The sequence below is a fragment of the Antechinus flavipes genome, chromosome 6, assembly GCF_016432865.1.
Source record: "Antechinus flavipes isolate AdamAnt ecotype Samford, QLD, Australia chromosome 6, AdamAnt_v2, whole genome shotgun sequence".
Lineage (NCBI taxonomy): Eukaryota > Metazoa > Chordata > Mammalia > Dasyuromorphia > Dasyuridae > Antechinus > Antechinus flavipes.
Genome location: NC_067403.1, coordinates 207857086 through 207878265, shown reverse-complemented (window position 1 = coordinate 207878265; position 21180 = coordinate 207857086). Strand labels below are relative to the sequence as shown.

Below are 21180 nucleotides of genomic sequence, written 5' to 3'. Positions count from 1 at the left end.
TGACAGTGCTTTAACCTGTTGAATCACACTATGGATTTTTCCTTAAATTAAACAGCCCTGATTTTTTTAAACTGTTGTTCCTGTAGCTTCCTGGTCTCCTCTGATTGACCCAGTCCAGTTTATGAATGTTCTATCTAATTGCACTACTCAAAATTAGATAGATTTTCTAGCTATGATGAGCCCAAAAGAGAGTGTGGTAGGGCTTTGACTTTTTATTGTCTGAACATACCCAGCCCAAGTTTGTAGTAGCTTTTAAAAAATAAGTTCTATTAACCTGTTGGCTTGTACCAAGCTTGTGTTCAGCTAAATTCTACAGATATTTGCCCTACCAGATACTGTTAAACCAAATCCTCTCTCTGTATTTGTTTCATTGACTTTATTTTTTTACCCTGAATGTTGGGTTTAATTTCAGATGGGGAAATGGAAGGCTAGCAAGAGGAGGAAAGCTGTTACTCAGCTAGAAGATGATACATCCTTTGTTCAGTTTTAAAATCTTATTACTAATTCTGGCTGCCTTCTGTAAAGGGACAAGCCCCTGAGTGGAAAAAGGAAAGAGAAAGGAGAGAAAGAATGAGGACAAGAGCTAGTGAGTGAGAAAGAAAGAGTGAATATAGTGAGAAAGAGAGAGAGGAGAGAGCCAACAATTGCATGAGAGAGTGCCCTGAGGTTCCTGAGCTGTTTTGTTACAACAGCCTTTTCTGATGGTAGTTTTTATTCTGCTGTGCTGGAAATATTAAAAACTAAGTTTTTTTTTTAAACTCTGTTCTTGGAGTGATGACATGGCCCCGTCTTCCCTCTGCCTTTTTCCTTGCTTTTGAGTGGAGTTAGAGTGTACAGATATATGCTGATTAACATCTATAGCTGGGAAAATATAACACTTTGGGGGACATTCAACTTTATGGGATCTAGAAAGCTGAATAAGCACGACTGGAATATTTAGTTGTATTGATGACATGGCGGTAAATTTTGGCTTTATGTCAGGAAAAAACTTCCTAATAACAGAGCCATCTATAAGTAGAATGGCCTCTATTTGGAAGTAGTGGACTTCTTCCTCTGGGAAGTTCTTCGATCAGAGGCTAAGTGGCCATTTGTCTGATATGCTGTAGAAATGAGCATTGGATGGTAGTTGGAACTGCTGACCATTGAAGTCCCTTCCACCTCTATAAAGTTTTGTGATTCAGTGGTTTTATTATTGTTAATGTTTTTTTCTTTTTAGCTTCAGCCAGAATTTCAGTCTCTTATAGACATTCTGAATCTTTATTCCACTATCCTATGTTAGCCATCCCTTCTATCTTTGTGTCATGTGAAAATTTGGCCTTGTGTGGATTCTTCCGTGTCATTCTTTCATTCAATCATTGTTAAGTGCCTGCTGTACAGGAGTATTGTGCCGAGCTTCGGGGGAGACAAAGAGAAAGTTAAGATCTGATAAAGCCTGATAGTCTACAGGAGAAGGAGACCCAGAGATCTTTATGCATCAGCCATAGATCATTAATAAACATGTTGAATTGGACAGGTCAAAGGACAAAGCAATGTGGTCACTTCATCAAAAGGCACTACGAGTCTTTTAAGTATTAAAACATTTCTGCTAACCTGTAAAACATTTTTCTAAAAGAGTAGAGTATAGCTCTAATTAGGAAAAGGCAACAACAATCTCATGTGTAAATAATAGGATAAAAATGCAAAGTGTGTCTGGCATAATTGGCTCAATACTCATTGATGAGCTGTGCTAATGTCTGGAAATTTAAAATTGTTGGGAAATAGATAAGCATCTGGATTTATTTAAATTGGCTATTTCCATTTATACATATGCAATTTGGAAGATTTACATTTTGTGTAAATTGAGTATGGTATTAATACTATATCAATTTATTTCAGCCATTAGAAGTCACTTAGTAATGCTTCTGTGTAGAAAATGTACTGGGCCTTGTAAATGTATAGACAGGAGGAGGCAATTATACTAACTCAGGCCCTATATTTTGATCCTGGGTAAGTTACTTAACTGATACACCTCTTTTTGTCATCAGTAAAATGGGGATAATGATAGCAATTACCTCCTAAGGTTGTCCTATAGATCAAATGAGATGATATTCGTAAGGTACTTAGCCCAGTGGCTGACGTACAGTAGATACTGTACGTGTGCTAGCTATTATCATTACCTGGTACCTTTTAGGTATCACTATTCATTGGTATTGAATAGGAAACTTTAGATGTTATTTTAACAGAAGCAGGTTGTCTGTGAGAAGATGATTTTTGTCTTTGATTTTTATCTCTTTTCTCAGGAAATAGAACAAAATTTATAATGACATCTTTTGTCACATTGCTCTAGTTGGTAACTCGGCCATTTTATCCAGTTGTTATTTTTCATGTGTCATAATATAACTTGCTGATTCCACCAAGATAAAATAGAAGTTTGCACATTCATTTAAAACACAATATATCAGGAAGTAAAAGTACCGAATACTTTTTATCTGCTTCTAGTAATCGACACTCATCTTCCTAATGAGGGAATTGCTTGTTTTTAGAAAGTTTGTCTCTTTATAATTTTATTTATAAAAATAAAAGGATTATAGGGATATAGTATAAGGATATCAAAAAGATTATAAGGATACGTTTTGTTCTTCCAAATTTTAAGGAATACAGTTGTATGTCTTAAAGAATATCTTTGTGCCTTAGAGTTGGGGGAGGGACCATAGAGAACATCTAATTCAAATCCATATCTGAAGCAGGAATCCTCTTTATACCTAGAATGGAGTCTTTCAGCTTTCACTTGAAAACCTCCATTACCTTCAAAGGCTTCTCCTTCCACTTTTGTACCATTTTTGTTGAGCAATTAAACATAATAATCATGGATTGTTAGACCTAGAAAGATACCTCAGTGGTTATTCATCCAACCTACTCATTGTACAGAAGAGGATGCTGAGCTCTTCTAGGGCCTACATAAGCACCAGGGTCTCTTCATTCTTTGTCTAGTGATCTTTCCATCACAGTGGATTTCTTCTTTAGTACAAGAACTAAAGAAGGAAATTAATTTATTCTGTTGTATGTTCCTTTTTTCACTTCTAGAAACATTTTTCATTTGAAGTTGTTTAAAATTATAATCCAAAGTTATTGCTATTGCAGATAGGACTGGGCATATTATTCTTTTTAAAAAACTCTTCAAATTCAATGAATGATGATTCCTAGTTAATTTCTCTCCTCCTTCCATTTTTAAAAAACATTTTGATGGAATCATAAGTATTTACAATATTGTATTTCAGGTAAAATTTTTCCCTTGAGCTCATTCTAGAGATGAAATGCTTTTGAAAAGTTGGCCAATGGCTAATTTGGTTTTATCATATCAAATGTAGTTAGGTATAGCCCCAGACAGATTGTATTGAAAGTCGAGAGTGTTTAGAGACTGGAAATTTTCTAATTTTCAAAATTCTCTTACATGTCTCTCTGCAAGGAGATATTATGGTATATTGGATAAATACTTAGCTTCAGGATCAGGTATATTCAACTCCCTTTTCTGACATATTTCGCAAAGTGGTCCTAGATAAGTTAGATAATCTCTTAGTCTTTTGCCCTAGAAAACTCTTTCTGAAAAGACTTTTAAGTCACAGAACCATTGCTGATCTGCATCGGTAGCACAATTTCTTCACTCGGAATTTATAAGGAAATGTGACATCATCAATATTGATGTGCTTTTCAGTGATGCAGATTTCAACTTATCTGTGTGTGCCCTTCTATGTAACTCTTCTGTGTCCTCCTGTAAATCCAAAAAAACAGGTTCACCCAGCAACCTGAGGGAGATCCCTTTTCACTTTCTCCTCTCACTGTCCAGATAGCTACTGATTTTCTTTTTCAATTATATATTTCCTTGATAAAATACTTAATCTTCTCTCTTAAAGTTCTGTACATCTCTCCATTGCCTCCAGGTAATATTCTTGACTTTTCTGAGACTGTCATGTTCCATTTTTTGCTGCCATACAGCCTCACTTAGTGTTAAAAAGATGGATCTTTGTTTCTAGAAGAATCTTGGATTTTTCTCCACTCTTTTCTTGCTCAACTTTGGGCCCAATTTGCCTGTTTTTATGGTATATGTACTGATGAACACATTGACAGCTAAGATCTCTCTGTCATCCATACAAATGCATGGTGCGATCTAAGCAGTAGATTTTCATCCACTAGGTCTTTTCTGTTTAGCTAGTAAAGCCAAATTCTTTGGAATAGTTCTCTGTAGTGATTATATCATATCTGCATTCCCTACCCAAATTTCCCTGTCCCTCCTTTTCAAATTATATAATTGATACTGAAGTTTATATAGTTATTCAAGGCTTAGTCGGTTGACTGTACCACTAGCCACTTAGTTGTATGACCTTGGACAAATCATGTATCCTTTCAGTTTCCTCATTTATAAATAAGGGAATTGGACTAGGTTGATTGATAGGTTCCCATCCAATTCAAAGAGTGATTTAGGATATATGTGTTCCAAATTTCTTTATAGATGGTGCTCTATAATTTTTTTAAATAATTTTTGTAGTCTTCCAAGATGACAGATTGGGGAAGGGGAGATTTTAGGGAAATATTGATTCACTTCAATGATCTAATAAGCAGGGTAACTGACATTTCTATTTCGTGAAAACTAAAAAGTGTCATGCCTTTAAAATAAGCCATAACTAGTTATAAAGCTTAGGAATTTTGATCCTTAAAATGAAAATTATTTGAATTTATTCTTAGACTATGTATACCTTGTTTCAAGACACTGGTTTGATGGACATGTTCAAAATCCCTGTTCCAGAATTTGTGAGCTACTTCCATGCATTAGAAAATGGCTACCGGGACATTCCTTGTAAGTATAAATTAGTACGTAATGGAACTGCAATGTAATTGAGTCATAAAGGGGGAAGTATTCCTTTTGAAATGGTTAGCTGCTTCAGACAGTTGTAGTAGTTCTGAAAGTGCTCAACTGCATTATTTTTAAAAACTTTTTTTTGTCTTTAAGATTTCTGACTATATTTAAGTGTCTCCCTAAAGAATGATTTTGAGAAGTGTCTGCTTCCTCATTTGCTTTTGTGACAGGTTAAAATTTGAAAGTATGGGTATCATAGTAAAGCAGTAAATATATATAAGCATGTCATTTTCCTATTTAATAGTAGAATAAACCATTGGGCCTATTTCTTTAGATTTCTTTGATATGATCATAGTTTTCTTTTTGGCATTGTAAGAGATTTTTAATGTTCTAGGAATTGAAGTCAGTCTTCTGTGAATCCAAATCTGATTTATTCCATTCTGCACACACCCAGGATTTCTGGCCTGCTTAGTGCACTGTGGGGTTGGCACAATGTGCTTTTATAGTGGACAGATAGAATAATCTGTCAGCATTCCTGCTTTTGGAAGACATCTTGTCAAGCTAAGGATTGAGCTGGGAAAGGGAGTGAATATTTTATTTATTAGTTGGGAAAAAAACTTAAAACTATTTGTGGGTAAACATAATACTTAAAATAATGGCCAGTGATATTTATCTGTAGCACTTTATGTGTGTTACCCCATCGATCCCATCTGATGCCCGTGTTAGATTAAGAAACCCTCCTAGCTTTGGGGACTTTGGGGACACCCTTAATAGGATTTGAGAATTTACAAAGCACTTTCCTATCCACAACCTTGAGAGGTGAATATTAGAGATAGAATCATCCTGATTTTATAGATGAATGAACTGAGGGTCATAGAAGTAAAGTGACTTACTCTGGGTCACAAAGCTAGTGATGAATGAGAAAGGGACAGAATTTGTTAGAAGATGCCGTAGGGGCCATCCACCTCTGGTCTAACAAGTGGACATCTTACCCACCCCCTCTGGAAGCAGCCCAGCCTCCTCTGGTTCTGCCCGAGTTTGCCTTTCTGCCTGTTGCTCTTGGTTCTGTCTCCTGGGCCATCTAAAACTAGATGATCTAAAACTAAAACTAGTCTCCTATCTCCTCCACAGTGCTCAAAGACGGCTGTCCTCTCCTTGCTGAGTTAGCCTTCTCTGGGCTCCTCACCTGCCCTTTTCCTTCAGTCAGTCTTCCTTTGACATGGACTCAAGGACCTTCATCATCTTGGATATTCCCCAAATTAGGGCTCTTCTTAAACCATGATGCACAGTGCTGGATGTGGTCCCCTAGACAAGATCTGAGCAGGATAGAGTGCCTCGTGCGAGGGTTATCACTTCCCCTTTTCTAGAGGCTGTGCCTTTTCTAATCTGTCCTAAGCTTCCATTAGTGTTTGTGAGCTTGCAGGCTGCTGAACTCCCCAGATATTCCCAGAACAATGCCTTCTCCACTTTATATTTGGAAAGCTGATTTTTTTAGTACTTAAGTGTAAGGCTTTTGTTTTTATGCCTATTGAATTTCATATTATTATTTCAGTATAATACAGTTGGCTGTCAAGATCCCTTTTGCATCTTGACTCTAGCATCCACTGTATTATCTATCCCAACTTGTTGCCATTTGAAAATTTGATAAGCATGTCCTCCAAGTCTTTATTAAAGTTATAGATAAAAATGTTTTTCAACATTCACAAAACTAAGCGTAAAAGTAAAAGAAATTTTACTAATTAAAATTTCAGAATTTTTGGTAAGTTTGTAGAATTTATACAGTAAGTTGATTAAAACTTAAAACTACACTAAGCCTTTTGGGATACTCTGTGTGTGTGTGTGTGAGTGTGTGTGTCCCCTGAAGGGACTCCCCAGCACAGTTGCACTGGAAGATGCAGTCCTCGGAGCCATAAGGGTCTAGCCAGCCTTCATGTCCCCACTTCATTCACACAATTAAACGCCGTCCCAGCATCACGCACGCAGTGAGTAAGGCCCCAGTGCAGTTTTGACCAGTTAATGTCGCTTTGAAATCATAAATAACGGGTTGGTATCTGTTAGGACACTGAGAAATTGCAGTAAAGAAAGAGTTGGAAATTGTGAGGACCCGAGTACCCAAGCGGCTGCAGGTGGACCCCCTGGGGGTGGCTGAGCCCCTGGGTGTAGCCCCGCCCCCTGCTGGGCTGCAGACTCAATGGCTGCCAGTGCTGACTTCTGGGGGAACTTGGGATGTTCTGAAGACCACAAGGTCCTTCTCTCTGGGATCCTCATTCACATAGGATCAAGGAAAAATAAATCCCAACCGAGGCAGAAGAAGCAGAAGTGCCATGGGTCTAAGGCCCCTTGGTGATCAGCCAGGGAAGGTACTCCCTCCCCCCAGGCTGACAGCCTTTCTCTCTCGGTCCTGGAGAGGAAGGCCAGCTTGGGGGGCCTTAGTTATTTATGCGTACTTCTGGCTTAGTGGCTAATCAGAAGGCTTCTGTCCCCACAGTAAGCACCCCAAATGTCGTGAATGGGGGCAGGACCCAAGCCTCCACCCTGTCTGCAAGGAGCGTGTCCCAAGCACCAGGTGGAGCCCACTCTAAATCTTGGCCAAATCTGGGTAAATTCTCTCTAGCATCCCTTATCTACTGCCTTGATTCTTTTGTCAGGAGAGGAAATGAAGTCCCTCTTGCATGTCCTGCTCTTGAGACAGCTATGTTCTTTGTCATGACCACTTCCTGGTGTTTAACAACCTTGTTCTTTAATGGTCAAGTGGAAATCACTGACTTAAAGTTTGCAGTCTTTTCCCCTTTTAAAAAAGTGGATATTTATCCTTGTTCAGTCTTGTGCTCTCCCATTTTCCAAGGTCTTTTTCCCTCCTTGGGCTACCTGTGCCTCTGTTCACAATGTGAATGCTTATTTTACATATGATAAAACTGCTGTCTACTATGATTATTTCTCCTTGTCTTCCTCTTTCCCCTCAACAGGAATTGTTTTTTCTGAGACGTGACAAAGCCAGTCCAGGATCCAGCTAGGTCACATGGGGTAAACTAAGTTCCACGCATGGGGAATTGGGGACCCTCTGACTTGGTGGAGGTCAGATGGACTGACACACCTACAGAGGAAAGGTGGGCCAGGTGGAGAGGAGCCAAGTGCCACCATATCCTTCTTACCTGCCCTTGCTTTGGTTAGGGCCCCGTCAGCGCCTTTTGTAACTGCTCAGTGGGCCCCATCTCCTCAGATGTATCCTGAACTAAGTTTGCCAATTCCTGGCCTGCCCCTAACAATGGCCGATAAAGCTTAAACAGTGCTTTATCCAGTTCACATTCAAACTTGGGCAGAGCTGAGCAATATCATTGTAAAAGAAAGAGAACAGAAACAGGTGCCATTCACCTCTGTGCTATTACTGTCATAGGGCTCAATGAGAAAGTGGGAAGCCTTCCCTTCAGAATCCTGTTGTTATGGAGCCCCAAGCCAATGTATCCTTGGTGGAGTGAGGGGCAGCAGGGCGGCTCCCAGCTCCCTTCTGTCTCTCAGGGCTCTGGTTGGACTGCTCCTACTTTCCAGGGCTCAGCCCCATTTTTACAGTGATAGGGTTAGATGAGATGAGCTCTAAAGCCCCTCCCAGAATTAAATCTTAGGAGCCTATAGGTACATAGATTTGTTTTCAAAAGACAAAAGATGGCCTTGCCCGCTGTATTAGTTTTAAAGTCCTTCACTGATAAATTATGTCAGAGCCCCTTCACATAATGGAAGTCTTATGGGAAACAAAGGAGATTTCCTGTCTCAAGGGCAGAAGCCAGGCTATCTCCTCATCCTCTGGGAGAGGACTGAAGCACAGCATGACTTCAAGCTTGGGAAATTGAGGGCTCCTAGAGGGGTCATCTTTTAAGGTCCTGGGGCTATCCTGATGGAATTAAACTTTGAATTGGGACAGTAATCTCCAGTAACTTTTACCTGGACCTTCCAGAAGGATCTCTGGACAGGTAGTCAGGAGGCTTGGTTTTGGATCCTGACTTGAACTAGCTCTGTGTCTTTCTTTGGAAATCGTTAGGCTTGGTCTAGGTCTTGAATGAGGTCCCTTCCAGCTCCAGCCAAAGATGACATCTCTAGGATAAGTGGTTTCTTCTTGCTAGCTTGCATTGTTCAACCTCATTGTCTCTCAGAGAAAATGGGAACAACACATACTTCTTAGGTTTTTAAGTTGAAAAGTAGAAAGAAAAAAATCGGTTTAAAGAGCTAGGGTTTCTATATTTCCATTATCACATAGACCTATTTTATTTTTTAAATATTATCTATCTTTGATTGATTTTTCATTGAAAGTATTCTTCCACTTAGTAATATTTTATTTTTTTCAACTACATGTAAAGATAGCTTTCAACATTTATTTTTGTAAAATTTTGAGTTCCATTTTTTTTCTCTCTCCCTCCCCACTTCCTTCTCCACTCACCAAGACAACAGACAATCTAATAAAGGTTTTACATGTCTGATCATTTAAAACATATTTCATATTTCATTATGAAAGAAAAAAAAGAACAAAAAGGAAAAACTGAGAAAAAAACAAAAACAAAATAAAAGTAAAAATAGTATGCTTTGATCCACATTCAGTCTCTACAGTTCTCACTCTGGATGCAGAAGGCATTTTCCATCCCAAGTCTGTTGGAAATGTCTTGCAATACCACCTTTCTGAGAGGAGCCAAATTTGTCATAGTTTATCATCACCCAATATTGCTGTTACTCTGTCCAATGTTGTCCTGATTCTGCTCACTTCACTCAGCATCAGTTCATGTTAAGTCTTTCCAGGTTTTTCTGAATAGACCAATTTTAAAAGTCAAATGGCATGGCTTCATTTGTGCTGAAGGAAATAAGTTTATTTTCCTTGCTCCAGTTTGGGATTATTTTGGTGTGGTGATGCTCTGTTATTCAGCTTTTGTAACTGTTTTTCTGTAGCAGAGTAATACTTATTACCTATATTTAGAGCTAACATGATCAGGAAATGAAGTAGAGCCCTAAGTTTCTGTGTGTTCACCAAAGTTGTTCTTACTTTTGTTACATAAAGTGACTCAGACACTTGAATCCTTCATCTTTTGACTCTGGAGTTGGGCAAAAGATTATTGCTAGCCACTTTTGAAGAGTCAGAAGGCGCCATCTTCCTCGAGTCTTGGTCATGTAAGAGGTGTGACACGTGTATTACAATGAAAAACTCGTAGTAAGGGGATCACGTCCTGTGCACTGAAGAATGGACATTCCCGTTTGGGAGCTGCAGCGGCTCTAGAACCCTAGAAGGAATCCCGGCAGCCCTCCCGCTGCCTCCGCTTGACTCCGTGGTCCATAGTTTCTTTCAGGGCCCAAGTCAGGGGGTTTTGATTAAAAATCTCTTCTTTCTCTGTGTTTGTTTCTTACTTTGATGGGGTATCACTTCTTTTTCAGTCATTTTCAGAAGCAGAGCAAAGGTAATGGCCCAGCCGCTACCTCCCAGTGATCATTTCCCACTATCTTGCTCCCTACCCAGCCAAGGTTCCTTCCCAGTCTGACCCTCCTTGGTCTCCCACCAGAGCTGAGTTTTTAATGAAGCCTTTGCCTCAGCTGAGCTCCCCGATCACCAACTCATGTTCTAGGCCCAGGCCTGGATCTTCCTTTCATTCCTCTTTTGTGGCCTGGCCTAGCTTCCCTACCAAGAATTTGTTCGGTGAATGCTTTGTGTATCCACATTGATCACTTCAGCAAGTCCCAACGTTCTTCCTGAATGGAATGGTTTCCCTTTGTAGCCTGAGAGATTTATTCCTGAGTATCTTCCTTCCCTCTTGGGCTGATTTCCTCCAAAGTATTTTTATCCATAGAAGGCTGCCTGTCTTTTCTCCGAATCATTTCAAGCATGCTCTCCCTCAATCTAAGATGTGTGTTGTGCTGTGCTCTGAGCCTCTCTGTCACAAACTAGGATGAAATGGTTACTTCCCTACAAGTTTCCTCCAAGTTCCCTCTTTCTCCCCCCAGCAACTGCTTGCTCTCTTTTAGTAAGAATTAGATCTAGAATAGAATTTCCTTTCTAGATTCCTTCAACTTTTAAAAGATAAAATTATTGCTAAGGCATTAATTTTTCTGCTTTTTGGAGAGAAAGGGAGAGGGAGAAGAAGAGGGAGAATGAGAGGAGGAAAAAAAACCCCATGTTCTAGGAGATGGTAATTTTTATATCCTATGTAATATAAATTCATAATAGCATTCCTTTATCATTTCAGAAGAGTGTTTTTCTTCTTTTGTAAAGACTTTTTTTTCTTAAAAATGTGAATTGTGATTGAGAGGATATGAAGAATGCCCATTCTGAGAAGAATAAATGGGTTGTTGATAGTATAGAGAAGTGGTTGAAGCATTTGATAATCATTGAAGAGTCAGAAGAACTGAGTTTCAGGTCAGCTTTTGCCACCTAATCGTGTGACTGAGGACTTACTGTTTCCTATTTTTTTTTTATCACCAGGATCCTTATCTAATAAGTGGAGATACTTAAATTCTCTCTCAGGCTTGTTTTGAGGAAAGAGCTTTGTAAATTGTGAAGCAGTAAACACCAAGCAAACCAAGCACACATTGAGCTGTTTACTACTGCTTGCATTAATGGGAAAGAACTAAGTTATTTATGCCCCAGAAAAGCATGTTATCTAGAGTTTGTAAGATCACGCTGAGGGAAGAGGTGGAGATTGAGACCCTGTTCTTACTGAACAAATAATGGATCTGCAAGAATATTTTCTGGATGATTTCCCAACTTAGGAATCATTCTAATGAGTATTTTATTTGATGAATCAGAACTCATGATTACTTGGAACTTTTTATATTCTAATTTGTATCATAAGAAGTTAATGATGGCTCCTGAGTTATTAGATCTGAGCTCCAAAGCCATCTTTTGAGTTCCTAGCTTAGTTATTTAACTTCCTTGGGCCTCAATTTCCAAATTTCTGCAATGAGATTGGACAAGATGGCCTCTGAGGGTGGGTCCCAAGTAGAAATTGGAAATTTATCCACAAAGTTATTTCCAGGAAAGGACATGGGAAAGTCAGCATTTTAATATTGTAGTAATAGCCACAATACTGAGAACAAATTGCTGGTGTGGGTCACAATTTCACTTTTAAAAATATTGAATGAAAGTAATGGAATATTATTATTATATAAGAAATGATGAACAGGCTGATTTTAGAAAAGTCTGAAAAGAGTTATATGAATTAATCTGAGTGAGTCAGGAAAACACTGGACACAGCAATAGCAAAATTGTGTGATGATCAACTATGACAGACTTCGCTTTTCTTAGCAGTGTGCTGATCCAAGGCAATTCCAATAAACTTTGGGTGAAAGATGCCATCCACATTGAGAGAGAGAGAGTATTATAGGGACGGAATACAGAGCAAGGCATATTATTTTCACCTTTTTTTTGGTTAATGTCTTTTTTTCTCATGGTTTTTCCCTTTTGTTCTGATTTTTCTCTCTTAACTCATGGAAATATGTGAAAAAATGAACATGTACAACCTAAAAAAATAAATTATTTTAAAACATTTACTACTTGGGATTTTGTGATATATCACTAATTATGTTACCTTTTCACTTCCATTGATCTTCAGATAGTAATATAGAGGAAGAAAGCACCTTTTAAAAATGCTTGTTTGGTGCTGGCCCAGATTCTCTTTTCGTTGGGGAGGCTGGAGCTCAGAAGTTCTCCGCCACTTTGGAATAAGCTGATGGATTGTCTGCATTAAGCTGGGCATTGATTTGGTGAACCCTTGGCAGTAGGGGCCACCTGATCACCCAGGGAGAGTCAGAAACAGAGCAGGCTAAAACTCTTTGGGATCCAGTTGAATCTGGTCCATGAATAGTGCTTATTTTTCAGACAGAGAGAAAGAAGGATACAATCTTTAAAAATAAAATACGTATTTATGGATTTGTTTTGAAAACTGCAGGTTGATTTTATCATGTACTTGAAAAGCAAGCTGTAGATAATAGAAATCTATAGTTTCATGTGCAACACTACTGTCATAGGATGTACATAGAAATGTCAATTTTATTTAGTATTTAAATTCAGAATAAAAAAATGTGCTATGAGAAAAATGCTTGTCAATTTAAAAATTTTGCCTTAGTGTTACTGAGAAAGCAAGTGGTCAAAGTAATCTTTGGAAAATGACATTTTTTTTAGCACATGAGTGGACATGTAAATTATAAGTGAAAAGGAAGAGTGTTAAGAAAAATATTATGTGAAATGGAAGCAATACTTTTCTTCTTAGATATCTTTTTAGATTTTAAACAAAATGTTGAGACTTTTTAAATCTCTTCAGCATCCCATTTTCCAATCCTTTTATGTATAATAAATGAATTTATTTCCCTAATATTTTGTTGATTTGTAGATCACAATCGCGTACATGCTACAGATGTCTTACACGCAGTTTGGTACCTGACAACTCGGCCGATTCCTGGATTTAAACAGATCCGGCAAGATCTTGTGAAAGTGATTCGTTCAGGTACTGCCTTTGTTAAAGGAATGTTTAAGGATAAGCCTGAGAATAAGTTCAGTAGTTTAGAAAGCACATTCTCTTGTGCCTTCTGGCCAGATCATTAAGCTCTACTTTAATGAATATTGTATTAATAAAGTTAGCCAATTATTTTAATCCATCTGGAAAAGTTAAAATTAATTGGGCATTATTATATGGTGTTCATATTTCAAAGGTTTTTGGTTTGGGGATTTGGAGGGACAGGTCAGGAGCTAGTAGTGAGCTCTTTATGTTTTGGCATAATGACAAATTGGTGCTCATGCTGATGGGAGGAAAACATTCATAATGGAATTGCAGGTGAATGGACTTCTCATAGGCCCATACCATAGAGCTGCTTCTGGAATGGTGGCCTCTTTCTCTCTCTACTGCTTCTCCAATCTTTACTGATTGCTAGGGTTCTGTCTCTTTGAATAAAATCTTCCCTTCCCATGTCATTTGAGACAAAGCTTAAGTATTTCAAAAAAGAACTTCACTAGCATCTTGGGAAAAAGGGAAAATAAAAAGGATCAAGTGTAGAAGTTTACAGAACACAAAAAGCACACTAGGAGATTTGTAATCTAGCAATAAATGACTGACACAGTTTCCTTTCCTAATTCTTTCCTTGCCATTTGCTGCCTTATCATGTACGGGTTGACTCTTCCCCTGGGTAAAATGCCGTTCCATCACCTTCTGCACTGATATCCAGGCCTATCAGATACGTACACATTGCATTGATTTCATGGCCAGCTAACCAGTTCATAGCCATTTCCTGCCAGTGCCAAAAGCCAGTTCTCTTTTTTTTTCCAGAAGGTCAGATCTGGTCCCTTATTGTACCTCTGCCTTCCACAAGCTCTCGGTCTGTCTGCAGACTTTGTCCTGGAGAGGCTGGTCACTTTCCCTCAGAGAAGTGCCCAGGAATGACCAGTCAGAAGCTTGTAATGCATTGTGAACCTCCAATACACATTCAAGAAGAAATGCAAACACATATAGATTCTGCTGAAGTAACAGAAAGATCATTCAGTCAAGTTTTCATTAGGATCAAAGAGCCTAGAGCCCTGACTCAGATGGAACATTCAAATGTTAGGCTAACAGATATAGCAAAATAAATGATAGGCTGTTTTATTACTCTCTTGCTAAAATGTCTCAGTAAAAGAATTTAAGATATGACCAAATTTAAAATATGCCTGAAAAGCTCTGAAAATCCACTATTTCCTGTTGCTGCACTGCTGATGGGAAGCCCAGCAACATTTATCATTGCTCATCCATGTTATATTGTTGTCCTCCTGATCTATGCCATGTTATCGAGGCTCTATTGAAAGAAAGGCTAACACAGATGCTGATTGACCGGGATCGAAGGTTAAGTTCGGTGTTAGCAACGCTCTTGCAAGAAGAAGCTCTTTCATCTGACTTTGATGACCTTTTCATGTAAATCAAACAGAATCAAATCACTGTCTCTCAAAGTGATTCTGATCAATGGATCCTGCTGTGGTTTCATTTGAATGAACATTTACTTGGTCATTCAATATTTCTTATTTGGATATTATAAATGTATCACACTCAAACTTTTAACTTCCGAGGAGGTCTGAATTCATTAATTCTTACTTTTAAAAATGAAATTTCTTGCTTAAATCACATTAATACTTTATCATATTTATTAAAAAGTATTTTAATGCTTTAAGATATTTAGCAATAGCTTCATTTACTGTAACAAAGAAAATCTAGACTTTTTTGATGCTTCAATTAAATCACTGAATGATTACATTTTGGGCATGGAAATGTATACATTCAGATATTCTACTCTAAATAAATGACATATTTACACCCCCCCCCAAATTTTCAGTTTTTGTTCTATATTTGATAATTGATTTTTCCTGGTTAAAAATACTGGAAATATAAACTCATTCTTATATAAATACATTTGCCCAAGAGAATGTCTAATTTTTCTTCTGTTTTGTATTAAAAATAATTCCAGTATATACAATTCTAGTGCTCACAAACTGAAGAATAATTACAGCTAAACAAATGGATGTTTTAAAATGTATTAGAAAATTCTAAATCATAAATAAGTATAGAACATAAATATAATTCATCAGTAATTTGAGCAAAATGATTCTTAGAGTGTTTAATTTTTAGAGACAAATTAATAGTGTAATGGAAGAAGTTCCATTAGTTTTATATATTTGAAGTTATCAAAACATAGTTTTTTTCCTTTATAATAAAATCTACAGATGGATATGTTTGCATGTTAGAATCCTAGTGTTAACTCAACTTGAAACAAGGTGATAACTCAAGGGAGATGTTAGAATCCTAGAGTTAACTCAATGGAATTGATACAATGCTTATTGGTTCACACCTTAGAGATAATCCTTACAAGGTGAAATACTGCTATCAGCTAATACTGATAGAAGCAATGCTTGTGTTCACACCTTTAGAGAGCAAGAAGCTCTTAGGACCAGAGAGCACTCTGGGAGGAAACCCATAATCCCACTCTCAGATCCCACAATCCCATTCTCAGAGAAGGAGCATAAATAGAGCTTCAGTGAGCCAGTCAAGTTAGTTCAGCTGAAAAGATTGAGGGGGAGTGTCAAGTGAGTACAGAGAGAAGCCCTCTCTGGGAGACAAGAGATTCGTTCCAGCTTTCACCTTGGTGCTGGCTTTAGGAAATTAGTTAAGTGTTAGAATGAAGAAAAAGAAAGTGCAGGAAGGGGAGGTGCCAACTAAACTAGGTGAAAAGCAGGAAGAATCAGATAAGAATGGAGTTAAGTACAATCTACTATGATACTTCACAGTAGGAGAAATTAGATCATTCCACATCTCATGACCCTCCCCCCTCAATTAACCCTTCATGGGTGGAGGAAGAAGTAAGAGGGGAAGAGGGAGTAATGCAATCCGAACCTCCTATTAAGGCATCTTCTGTGAAGCAGAATATAACAGGATTAGAAAAAGCATTAATTAAGGCAAAAAATGAAGGAGAAGACATATCTGATTTTATAAATGCATATCCTGTGATCGAAGAGCTTGACTCTTCAGGTCAAAAAGGGAGAAGATACACTCCTTTAAATTTGGAAAAAAAAAATAAAGATTTGAAAAAGGGTTGCACATCCTCTTATGTTAAGCAGTTACTAGATAATTTGTCTTATGAAATCTTAACCCTGAATGATTGGAAATCCATAGCTAGGACATGTCTAGAACCTGGACAAAATTTGTTGTGGCTTTCGGAGTTTCGTGAATTATGTAGGATTCAAGCCTAACACAATAGGCAAACAGGAGCTATCGGACAAATCACTTTTGACCAACTAGCTAGTGAAGGTCAGTATGGAGAGAATTCAGAACAGATTTATTATCCCATAACAGTGTATGAGCAAATTTCTAAGGCTGCAGTAAAAGCTTGGAGTTCTCTCCCTGGACAGAAAGATGGAAATAAAGCCTTCACAAAAATAGAGCAAGGTTCCAATGAACCTTTTGCGGATTTTGTGGGACGTTTGCAAACAGCTGTAATAAGAACCACTGGAGATAATGCTGCCACAGAAATAATGACCAGACATCTGGCTAAGGAAAATGTCAATGAGGTTTGCAAAAGAATTATATGAATGATATTTTGGGGTGTGCACCTGAGGAACAAATGTGAGAAGTATGTCTACAAAAGACCATAGAAACACTAAGAAATTACAAACTTTATATTGCTACAGAAAAAACTCAAAGGCATGCTTCTTTTCAATATTTAGGATATGAAGTATATCCTAAGGCACTTACAGTACAAAAACTTTCTTTAAGGACAGAGAAGTTAAATACCTTAAATGATTTCCAAAAATTGATAGGAGATATCCAATGGATGCATCCAGTATTAGGCTTGACTACCTATCAATTACGACCATTGTATGACATTTTAAGGGGAGACACTGAATTATGGTCCACGCCCCAGGAGACAGCTGATGGGAGAGCACTGGGTCTGGGATCAGGAAAAGCCATGTTCAAGTCCAGCCTCACACACTTCCTTATTGTATGATCCTGGACAAGTCAAACTCTCTATTGTCTGACAAAAAGGATTTATGGGAGAAGGAAATAGCAAACCAATCCAGCATTTTTGCCAAGAAAACTTCATGGACAGTTGGTCCATGAGGTCACAGAGAGTCAAACATGATTGATTATCATCAACAACAATAACACCCAGACTATAAATAAATCTGATATTGGCTGAGATAAGTGAGCTGGCTTATCTCTGAAATCTTATTTATTTTCCAGAACAATTCTTCATTATATTAGTTAACCAGCGATAATTACTGCCAAGTCTCTAGTGGTCAAAGCTTTATTTCAAGAAGTCTACAGGAAATTCCTTGTGAATATCATTACTTGGGGATATTTGCTTTTATGGTAGTGAAGCAAACTGGGAAGTCTCCAGTAGGATAGATTGTACCTTACCTGTCTTGAGATTGAAATCTTAGAACTTTGTCATGTTTATAAATTTTCCTTTTAACATTCAGACTGAATTTTAAAAAATTTCTTTATTTAAAACTAAGTGCAAAATAAAAAATAAAACCAAATAAAAAAAGAAAGATGGAAAAAGGAAAATAAGACAAAACAAAATAAAGCATGGTCATGTGCCCCACAGAACATCAGAGAGGATTCAAAATATGTAACATTTTCAGTTCAAGAAAGCATATGTAATAAAAGACATCATATACATGACTATTTTTTCTTTTCTTCCTTATACATTATTGTTTTGTTTTCTGCTGTGCACTTTTTACCTTATTCTTTTTTTCCCTCTTACATACCCCCAGATTCCCTCAAGAAAACTATAGTTAAGCACATATATATTTATGTATGTGTACACCGCCCTCCATCCCCATACCCACCCCCATAGACTCACATGCATACACCTACATGCATATCTTCACACACATATACAATAAGCATTTATACATACATAGATATGCATCTAAATAATATTAATATAACTAACATATAATATAATATAACATATAATAGAGATTTCTCTCTTGATTGAATTTTTAAGTTTGACTTTGTCTGAGATCAAAGATAACTAGCTCTAGGTTTTTTTTCCTAATAAATTCTACTTTAATTCTACTCCTTAATTTGCCTTGCTATTATTTAACTTCCCTCCCAATGGAGCTCTCCCTTATTTTCTCTCCATCCTTCCCCTTCTTTTTCATTCCATTCATCTACATACCTGATCCCTTTCCAATTAATCTAATCATTTTACTGTATCTCATATTATCCTGTGCCACCTTTCCCCTCATTTCATGCCTTTCCCATTAATCTATACACTTTGTCCCACTGCTATAAATCTATACTCCTTCCTTTACCTTATTCTTTCCCCACTTACTTCTTTCTAGATTTTGGAGGATGCTATAATCTTTGTGATATTTTCCCTATTTAACCCATTCTCAATGTGAGTAGGTTTTTGGAACTACTTGTCCTTTCCCCCATCTAGTGCCTTTATTCAGTTCTTACTCTGCATCTCATTTCATATAGCACAATTATTATTTTTATCTTTTCCTAGATGGTTTTCCCTTTTAGAGTCAGATCATACTCAGTTCTTTCCCAATCCTTCATTTGGACTACTCAATTGCTCAGTCAATTTTAAACTTAAATGATTTACATTTTCACATATATAAAACATGGTGGGTTTTTTTTTTTTTTGAGTGCCTTGAAATTAGTCTCTGATGTTGGCTCTTATATATTGAATTTTCTACTGAGTTCAGGTTTGTTTGAAACAAAATTTTTTAAATCTTTGAGTTTACTGAGTGCTTTCAATATTATGCTTAGTTTTGCTGGATATAGTATTTTTGGCCATAGGCCTAGTTCTTTTAATTGTTGACATATAATATTCCAGGGCCTGTGGTCTTTTATTGTAGCTGCTGATAGATCCTGTTCAATTCTACTTGTAGTTCTAGCCTATTTGAATTTCTTTTCTTTCTTGTAAAATTTTCTCTTTGATGTAGGGGTTTCAAAATTTAGCAATTATAAAAATGATCCTTATATAATGTATTTTTCTTGTAGGATCTCTTTCAGGTGGTGACTGGTGGATTTTTTTTCCTATTTCTACTTTCTCCTGTTCCACCCCATCAGGACAATTTTCTTGGATTATTTCCTGTTTTATTGTATTGAGCTTTTTTTTTTGGTCACAGCTTTCAAGTAGTCCAATTATTCTTATGTTTTCTCTTCTTGACCTGTTTTCCAGATCTGTTGTTTTTCTTATGTTTTACATTCTTTTCTATTTTTTCATTTTTTATGTTTTGTTTTGTTATTTCTTGGTCCCTTATAGTTTCACTGATTTCCCCTTGTTTAATTCTAATTTTCTTTTTCTTTTCTTTTCTTTTTTCCTCCCTGAGGCATTTGGGTCTTGCCCAGAGTCACACAGCTAGGAAGTGTTAAGAGTCTGAGACCAGATTTGAACTGAGGTCCTCCTGATTTCAGGGATGGTGCTTTTTCCACTGTGCCACCTAGTTGCTTCCTAATTCTATTTTTTTTTAAGATTCTGGATCACCTTTTGTAATGTGAATATTTTGGTGCATGTTACATCTTTGTATGTTTAAAGACAGTAGTCTTTAACTTTTTTGAGATGTATGCTCAGTAGGGAGATCATTGGGTCAGAGGAGACATAAGGCACTTTAGTGACTTGCATAATTCCATGCTTATATCCAGAACAGTCAAAATTGATTCATAACTACCAACAGTCTCTCTGAAGAAAAATATGTACAGATTAAGTCCATTATAAAGTTCCCATTTCCAATTACAGAAATAGATCTCTTTCCTCATGTCAGGGTTCTTTATGGGATCCTCTCTGGCTACAGAATTAAGATTTTTTCCCAAGATATCTTTCCTCCGTTTCAATCCCTCCCTTTGCCATTTCATCTATAGCTTCATTTTTCATGTGGCTTCCCTTCTTCCAGAAAGACTACATGAGCTATCTTCTCTTCATTGTTTATCAATGACTTGGTTGGAATACATTACACATTTCACTCAAACGTCTTTCTTTTAAAGTTTCCTTTTATGGGCCCTCCTATTCTATCTATGGGTTAGTCTTGAAGTCTCACAAAAATCTCTGATGTAGTCTATGTTTTTTTTTCATGCACATTTCTCCTGTTTAGGTTTCATTTTTATCTTTATCTCTTTGTATATAGTTAAAAATCTTTTAATGGTCCCTTTGCTTTGATTGTTAAGGCCAAAGGCGACTTTTTCTCCTCCTCTCTCCCAATAATTTAACTAATTTATTATACTTTTCTTCCTATCGTCTGGGATGGTTATAAAATAAATAACTTGCTCACATAAGAATTTTTTTGTTGTTAGGGATGCCTCAAGTTTATTTAAAAAATTGAATGTCCTTTTTTCATTAATAGTTAGGCTCAGTTTAACGAGAATGTCACTTTAGTTTATATCTTGACACTACCTTTGCCCATGGAGACATATTCCATTCCTTTCTGGGCTTTTGGTGGGTGTAAAATAAATTTCTTTTATCTAGATTTCCTTTTCTTTTCAATATTTGAAAGTCTTTCTCCTTGTTGCTTGCAGGATTTACTGTTTGTTGTTGTAATTTAAAAATTTAATCATTGTGTGTCTTAAGGGTTTTTGTTCCCTTGGAAGCAGTCTCTGGATTCCTTTTACTGAGTCTTTTCTGTATTTAGAAATTCTGGGGAAGTTTTCTGATAGTATTGAATTATGGTATTCAGGTTTTTTCACTTTTGTTCTTTTGGAAGGTCTTTGATCAGTGTCTCTACACAATCTGACTGTCCTCAAGATCAGTACGTTTTGCTTTTTTATAGAGATGTGTTCTTTCTAAATTTGTGACTTTTACTTCTCTTATTCTAGATCATCTTTGCTTTCTGTATATTTGTTTTCCCAAACAAT

The 21180-nt window shown here is 37.0% G+C and overlaps 1 protein-coding gene across 4 annotated transcripts in view; it reads left to right on the top strand.

The window, feature by feature from the left end:
• The window catches only part of PDE3B (phosphodiesterase 3B), a 140294-nt gene that overhangs the window by 105052 nt on the left and 14062 nt on the right, over positions 1-21180 (top strand). For all 4 annotated transcript variants that reach the window (XM_051967703.1, XM_051967705.1, XM_051967702.1 and 1 more), the window contains exons 10-11: positions 4720-4831; positions 13189-13302. In XM_051967703.1, coding sequence (XP_051823663.1) covers positions 4720-4831; positions 13189-13302 — 226 coding nt within the window. The remainder of the gene's footprint in view (positions 1-4719; positions 4832-13188; positions 13303-21180) is intronic.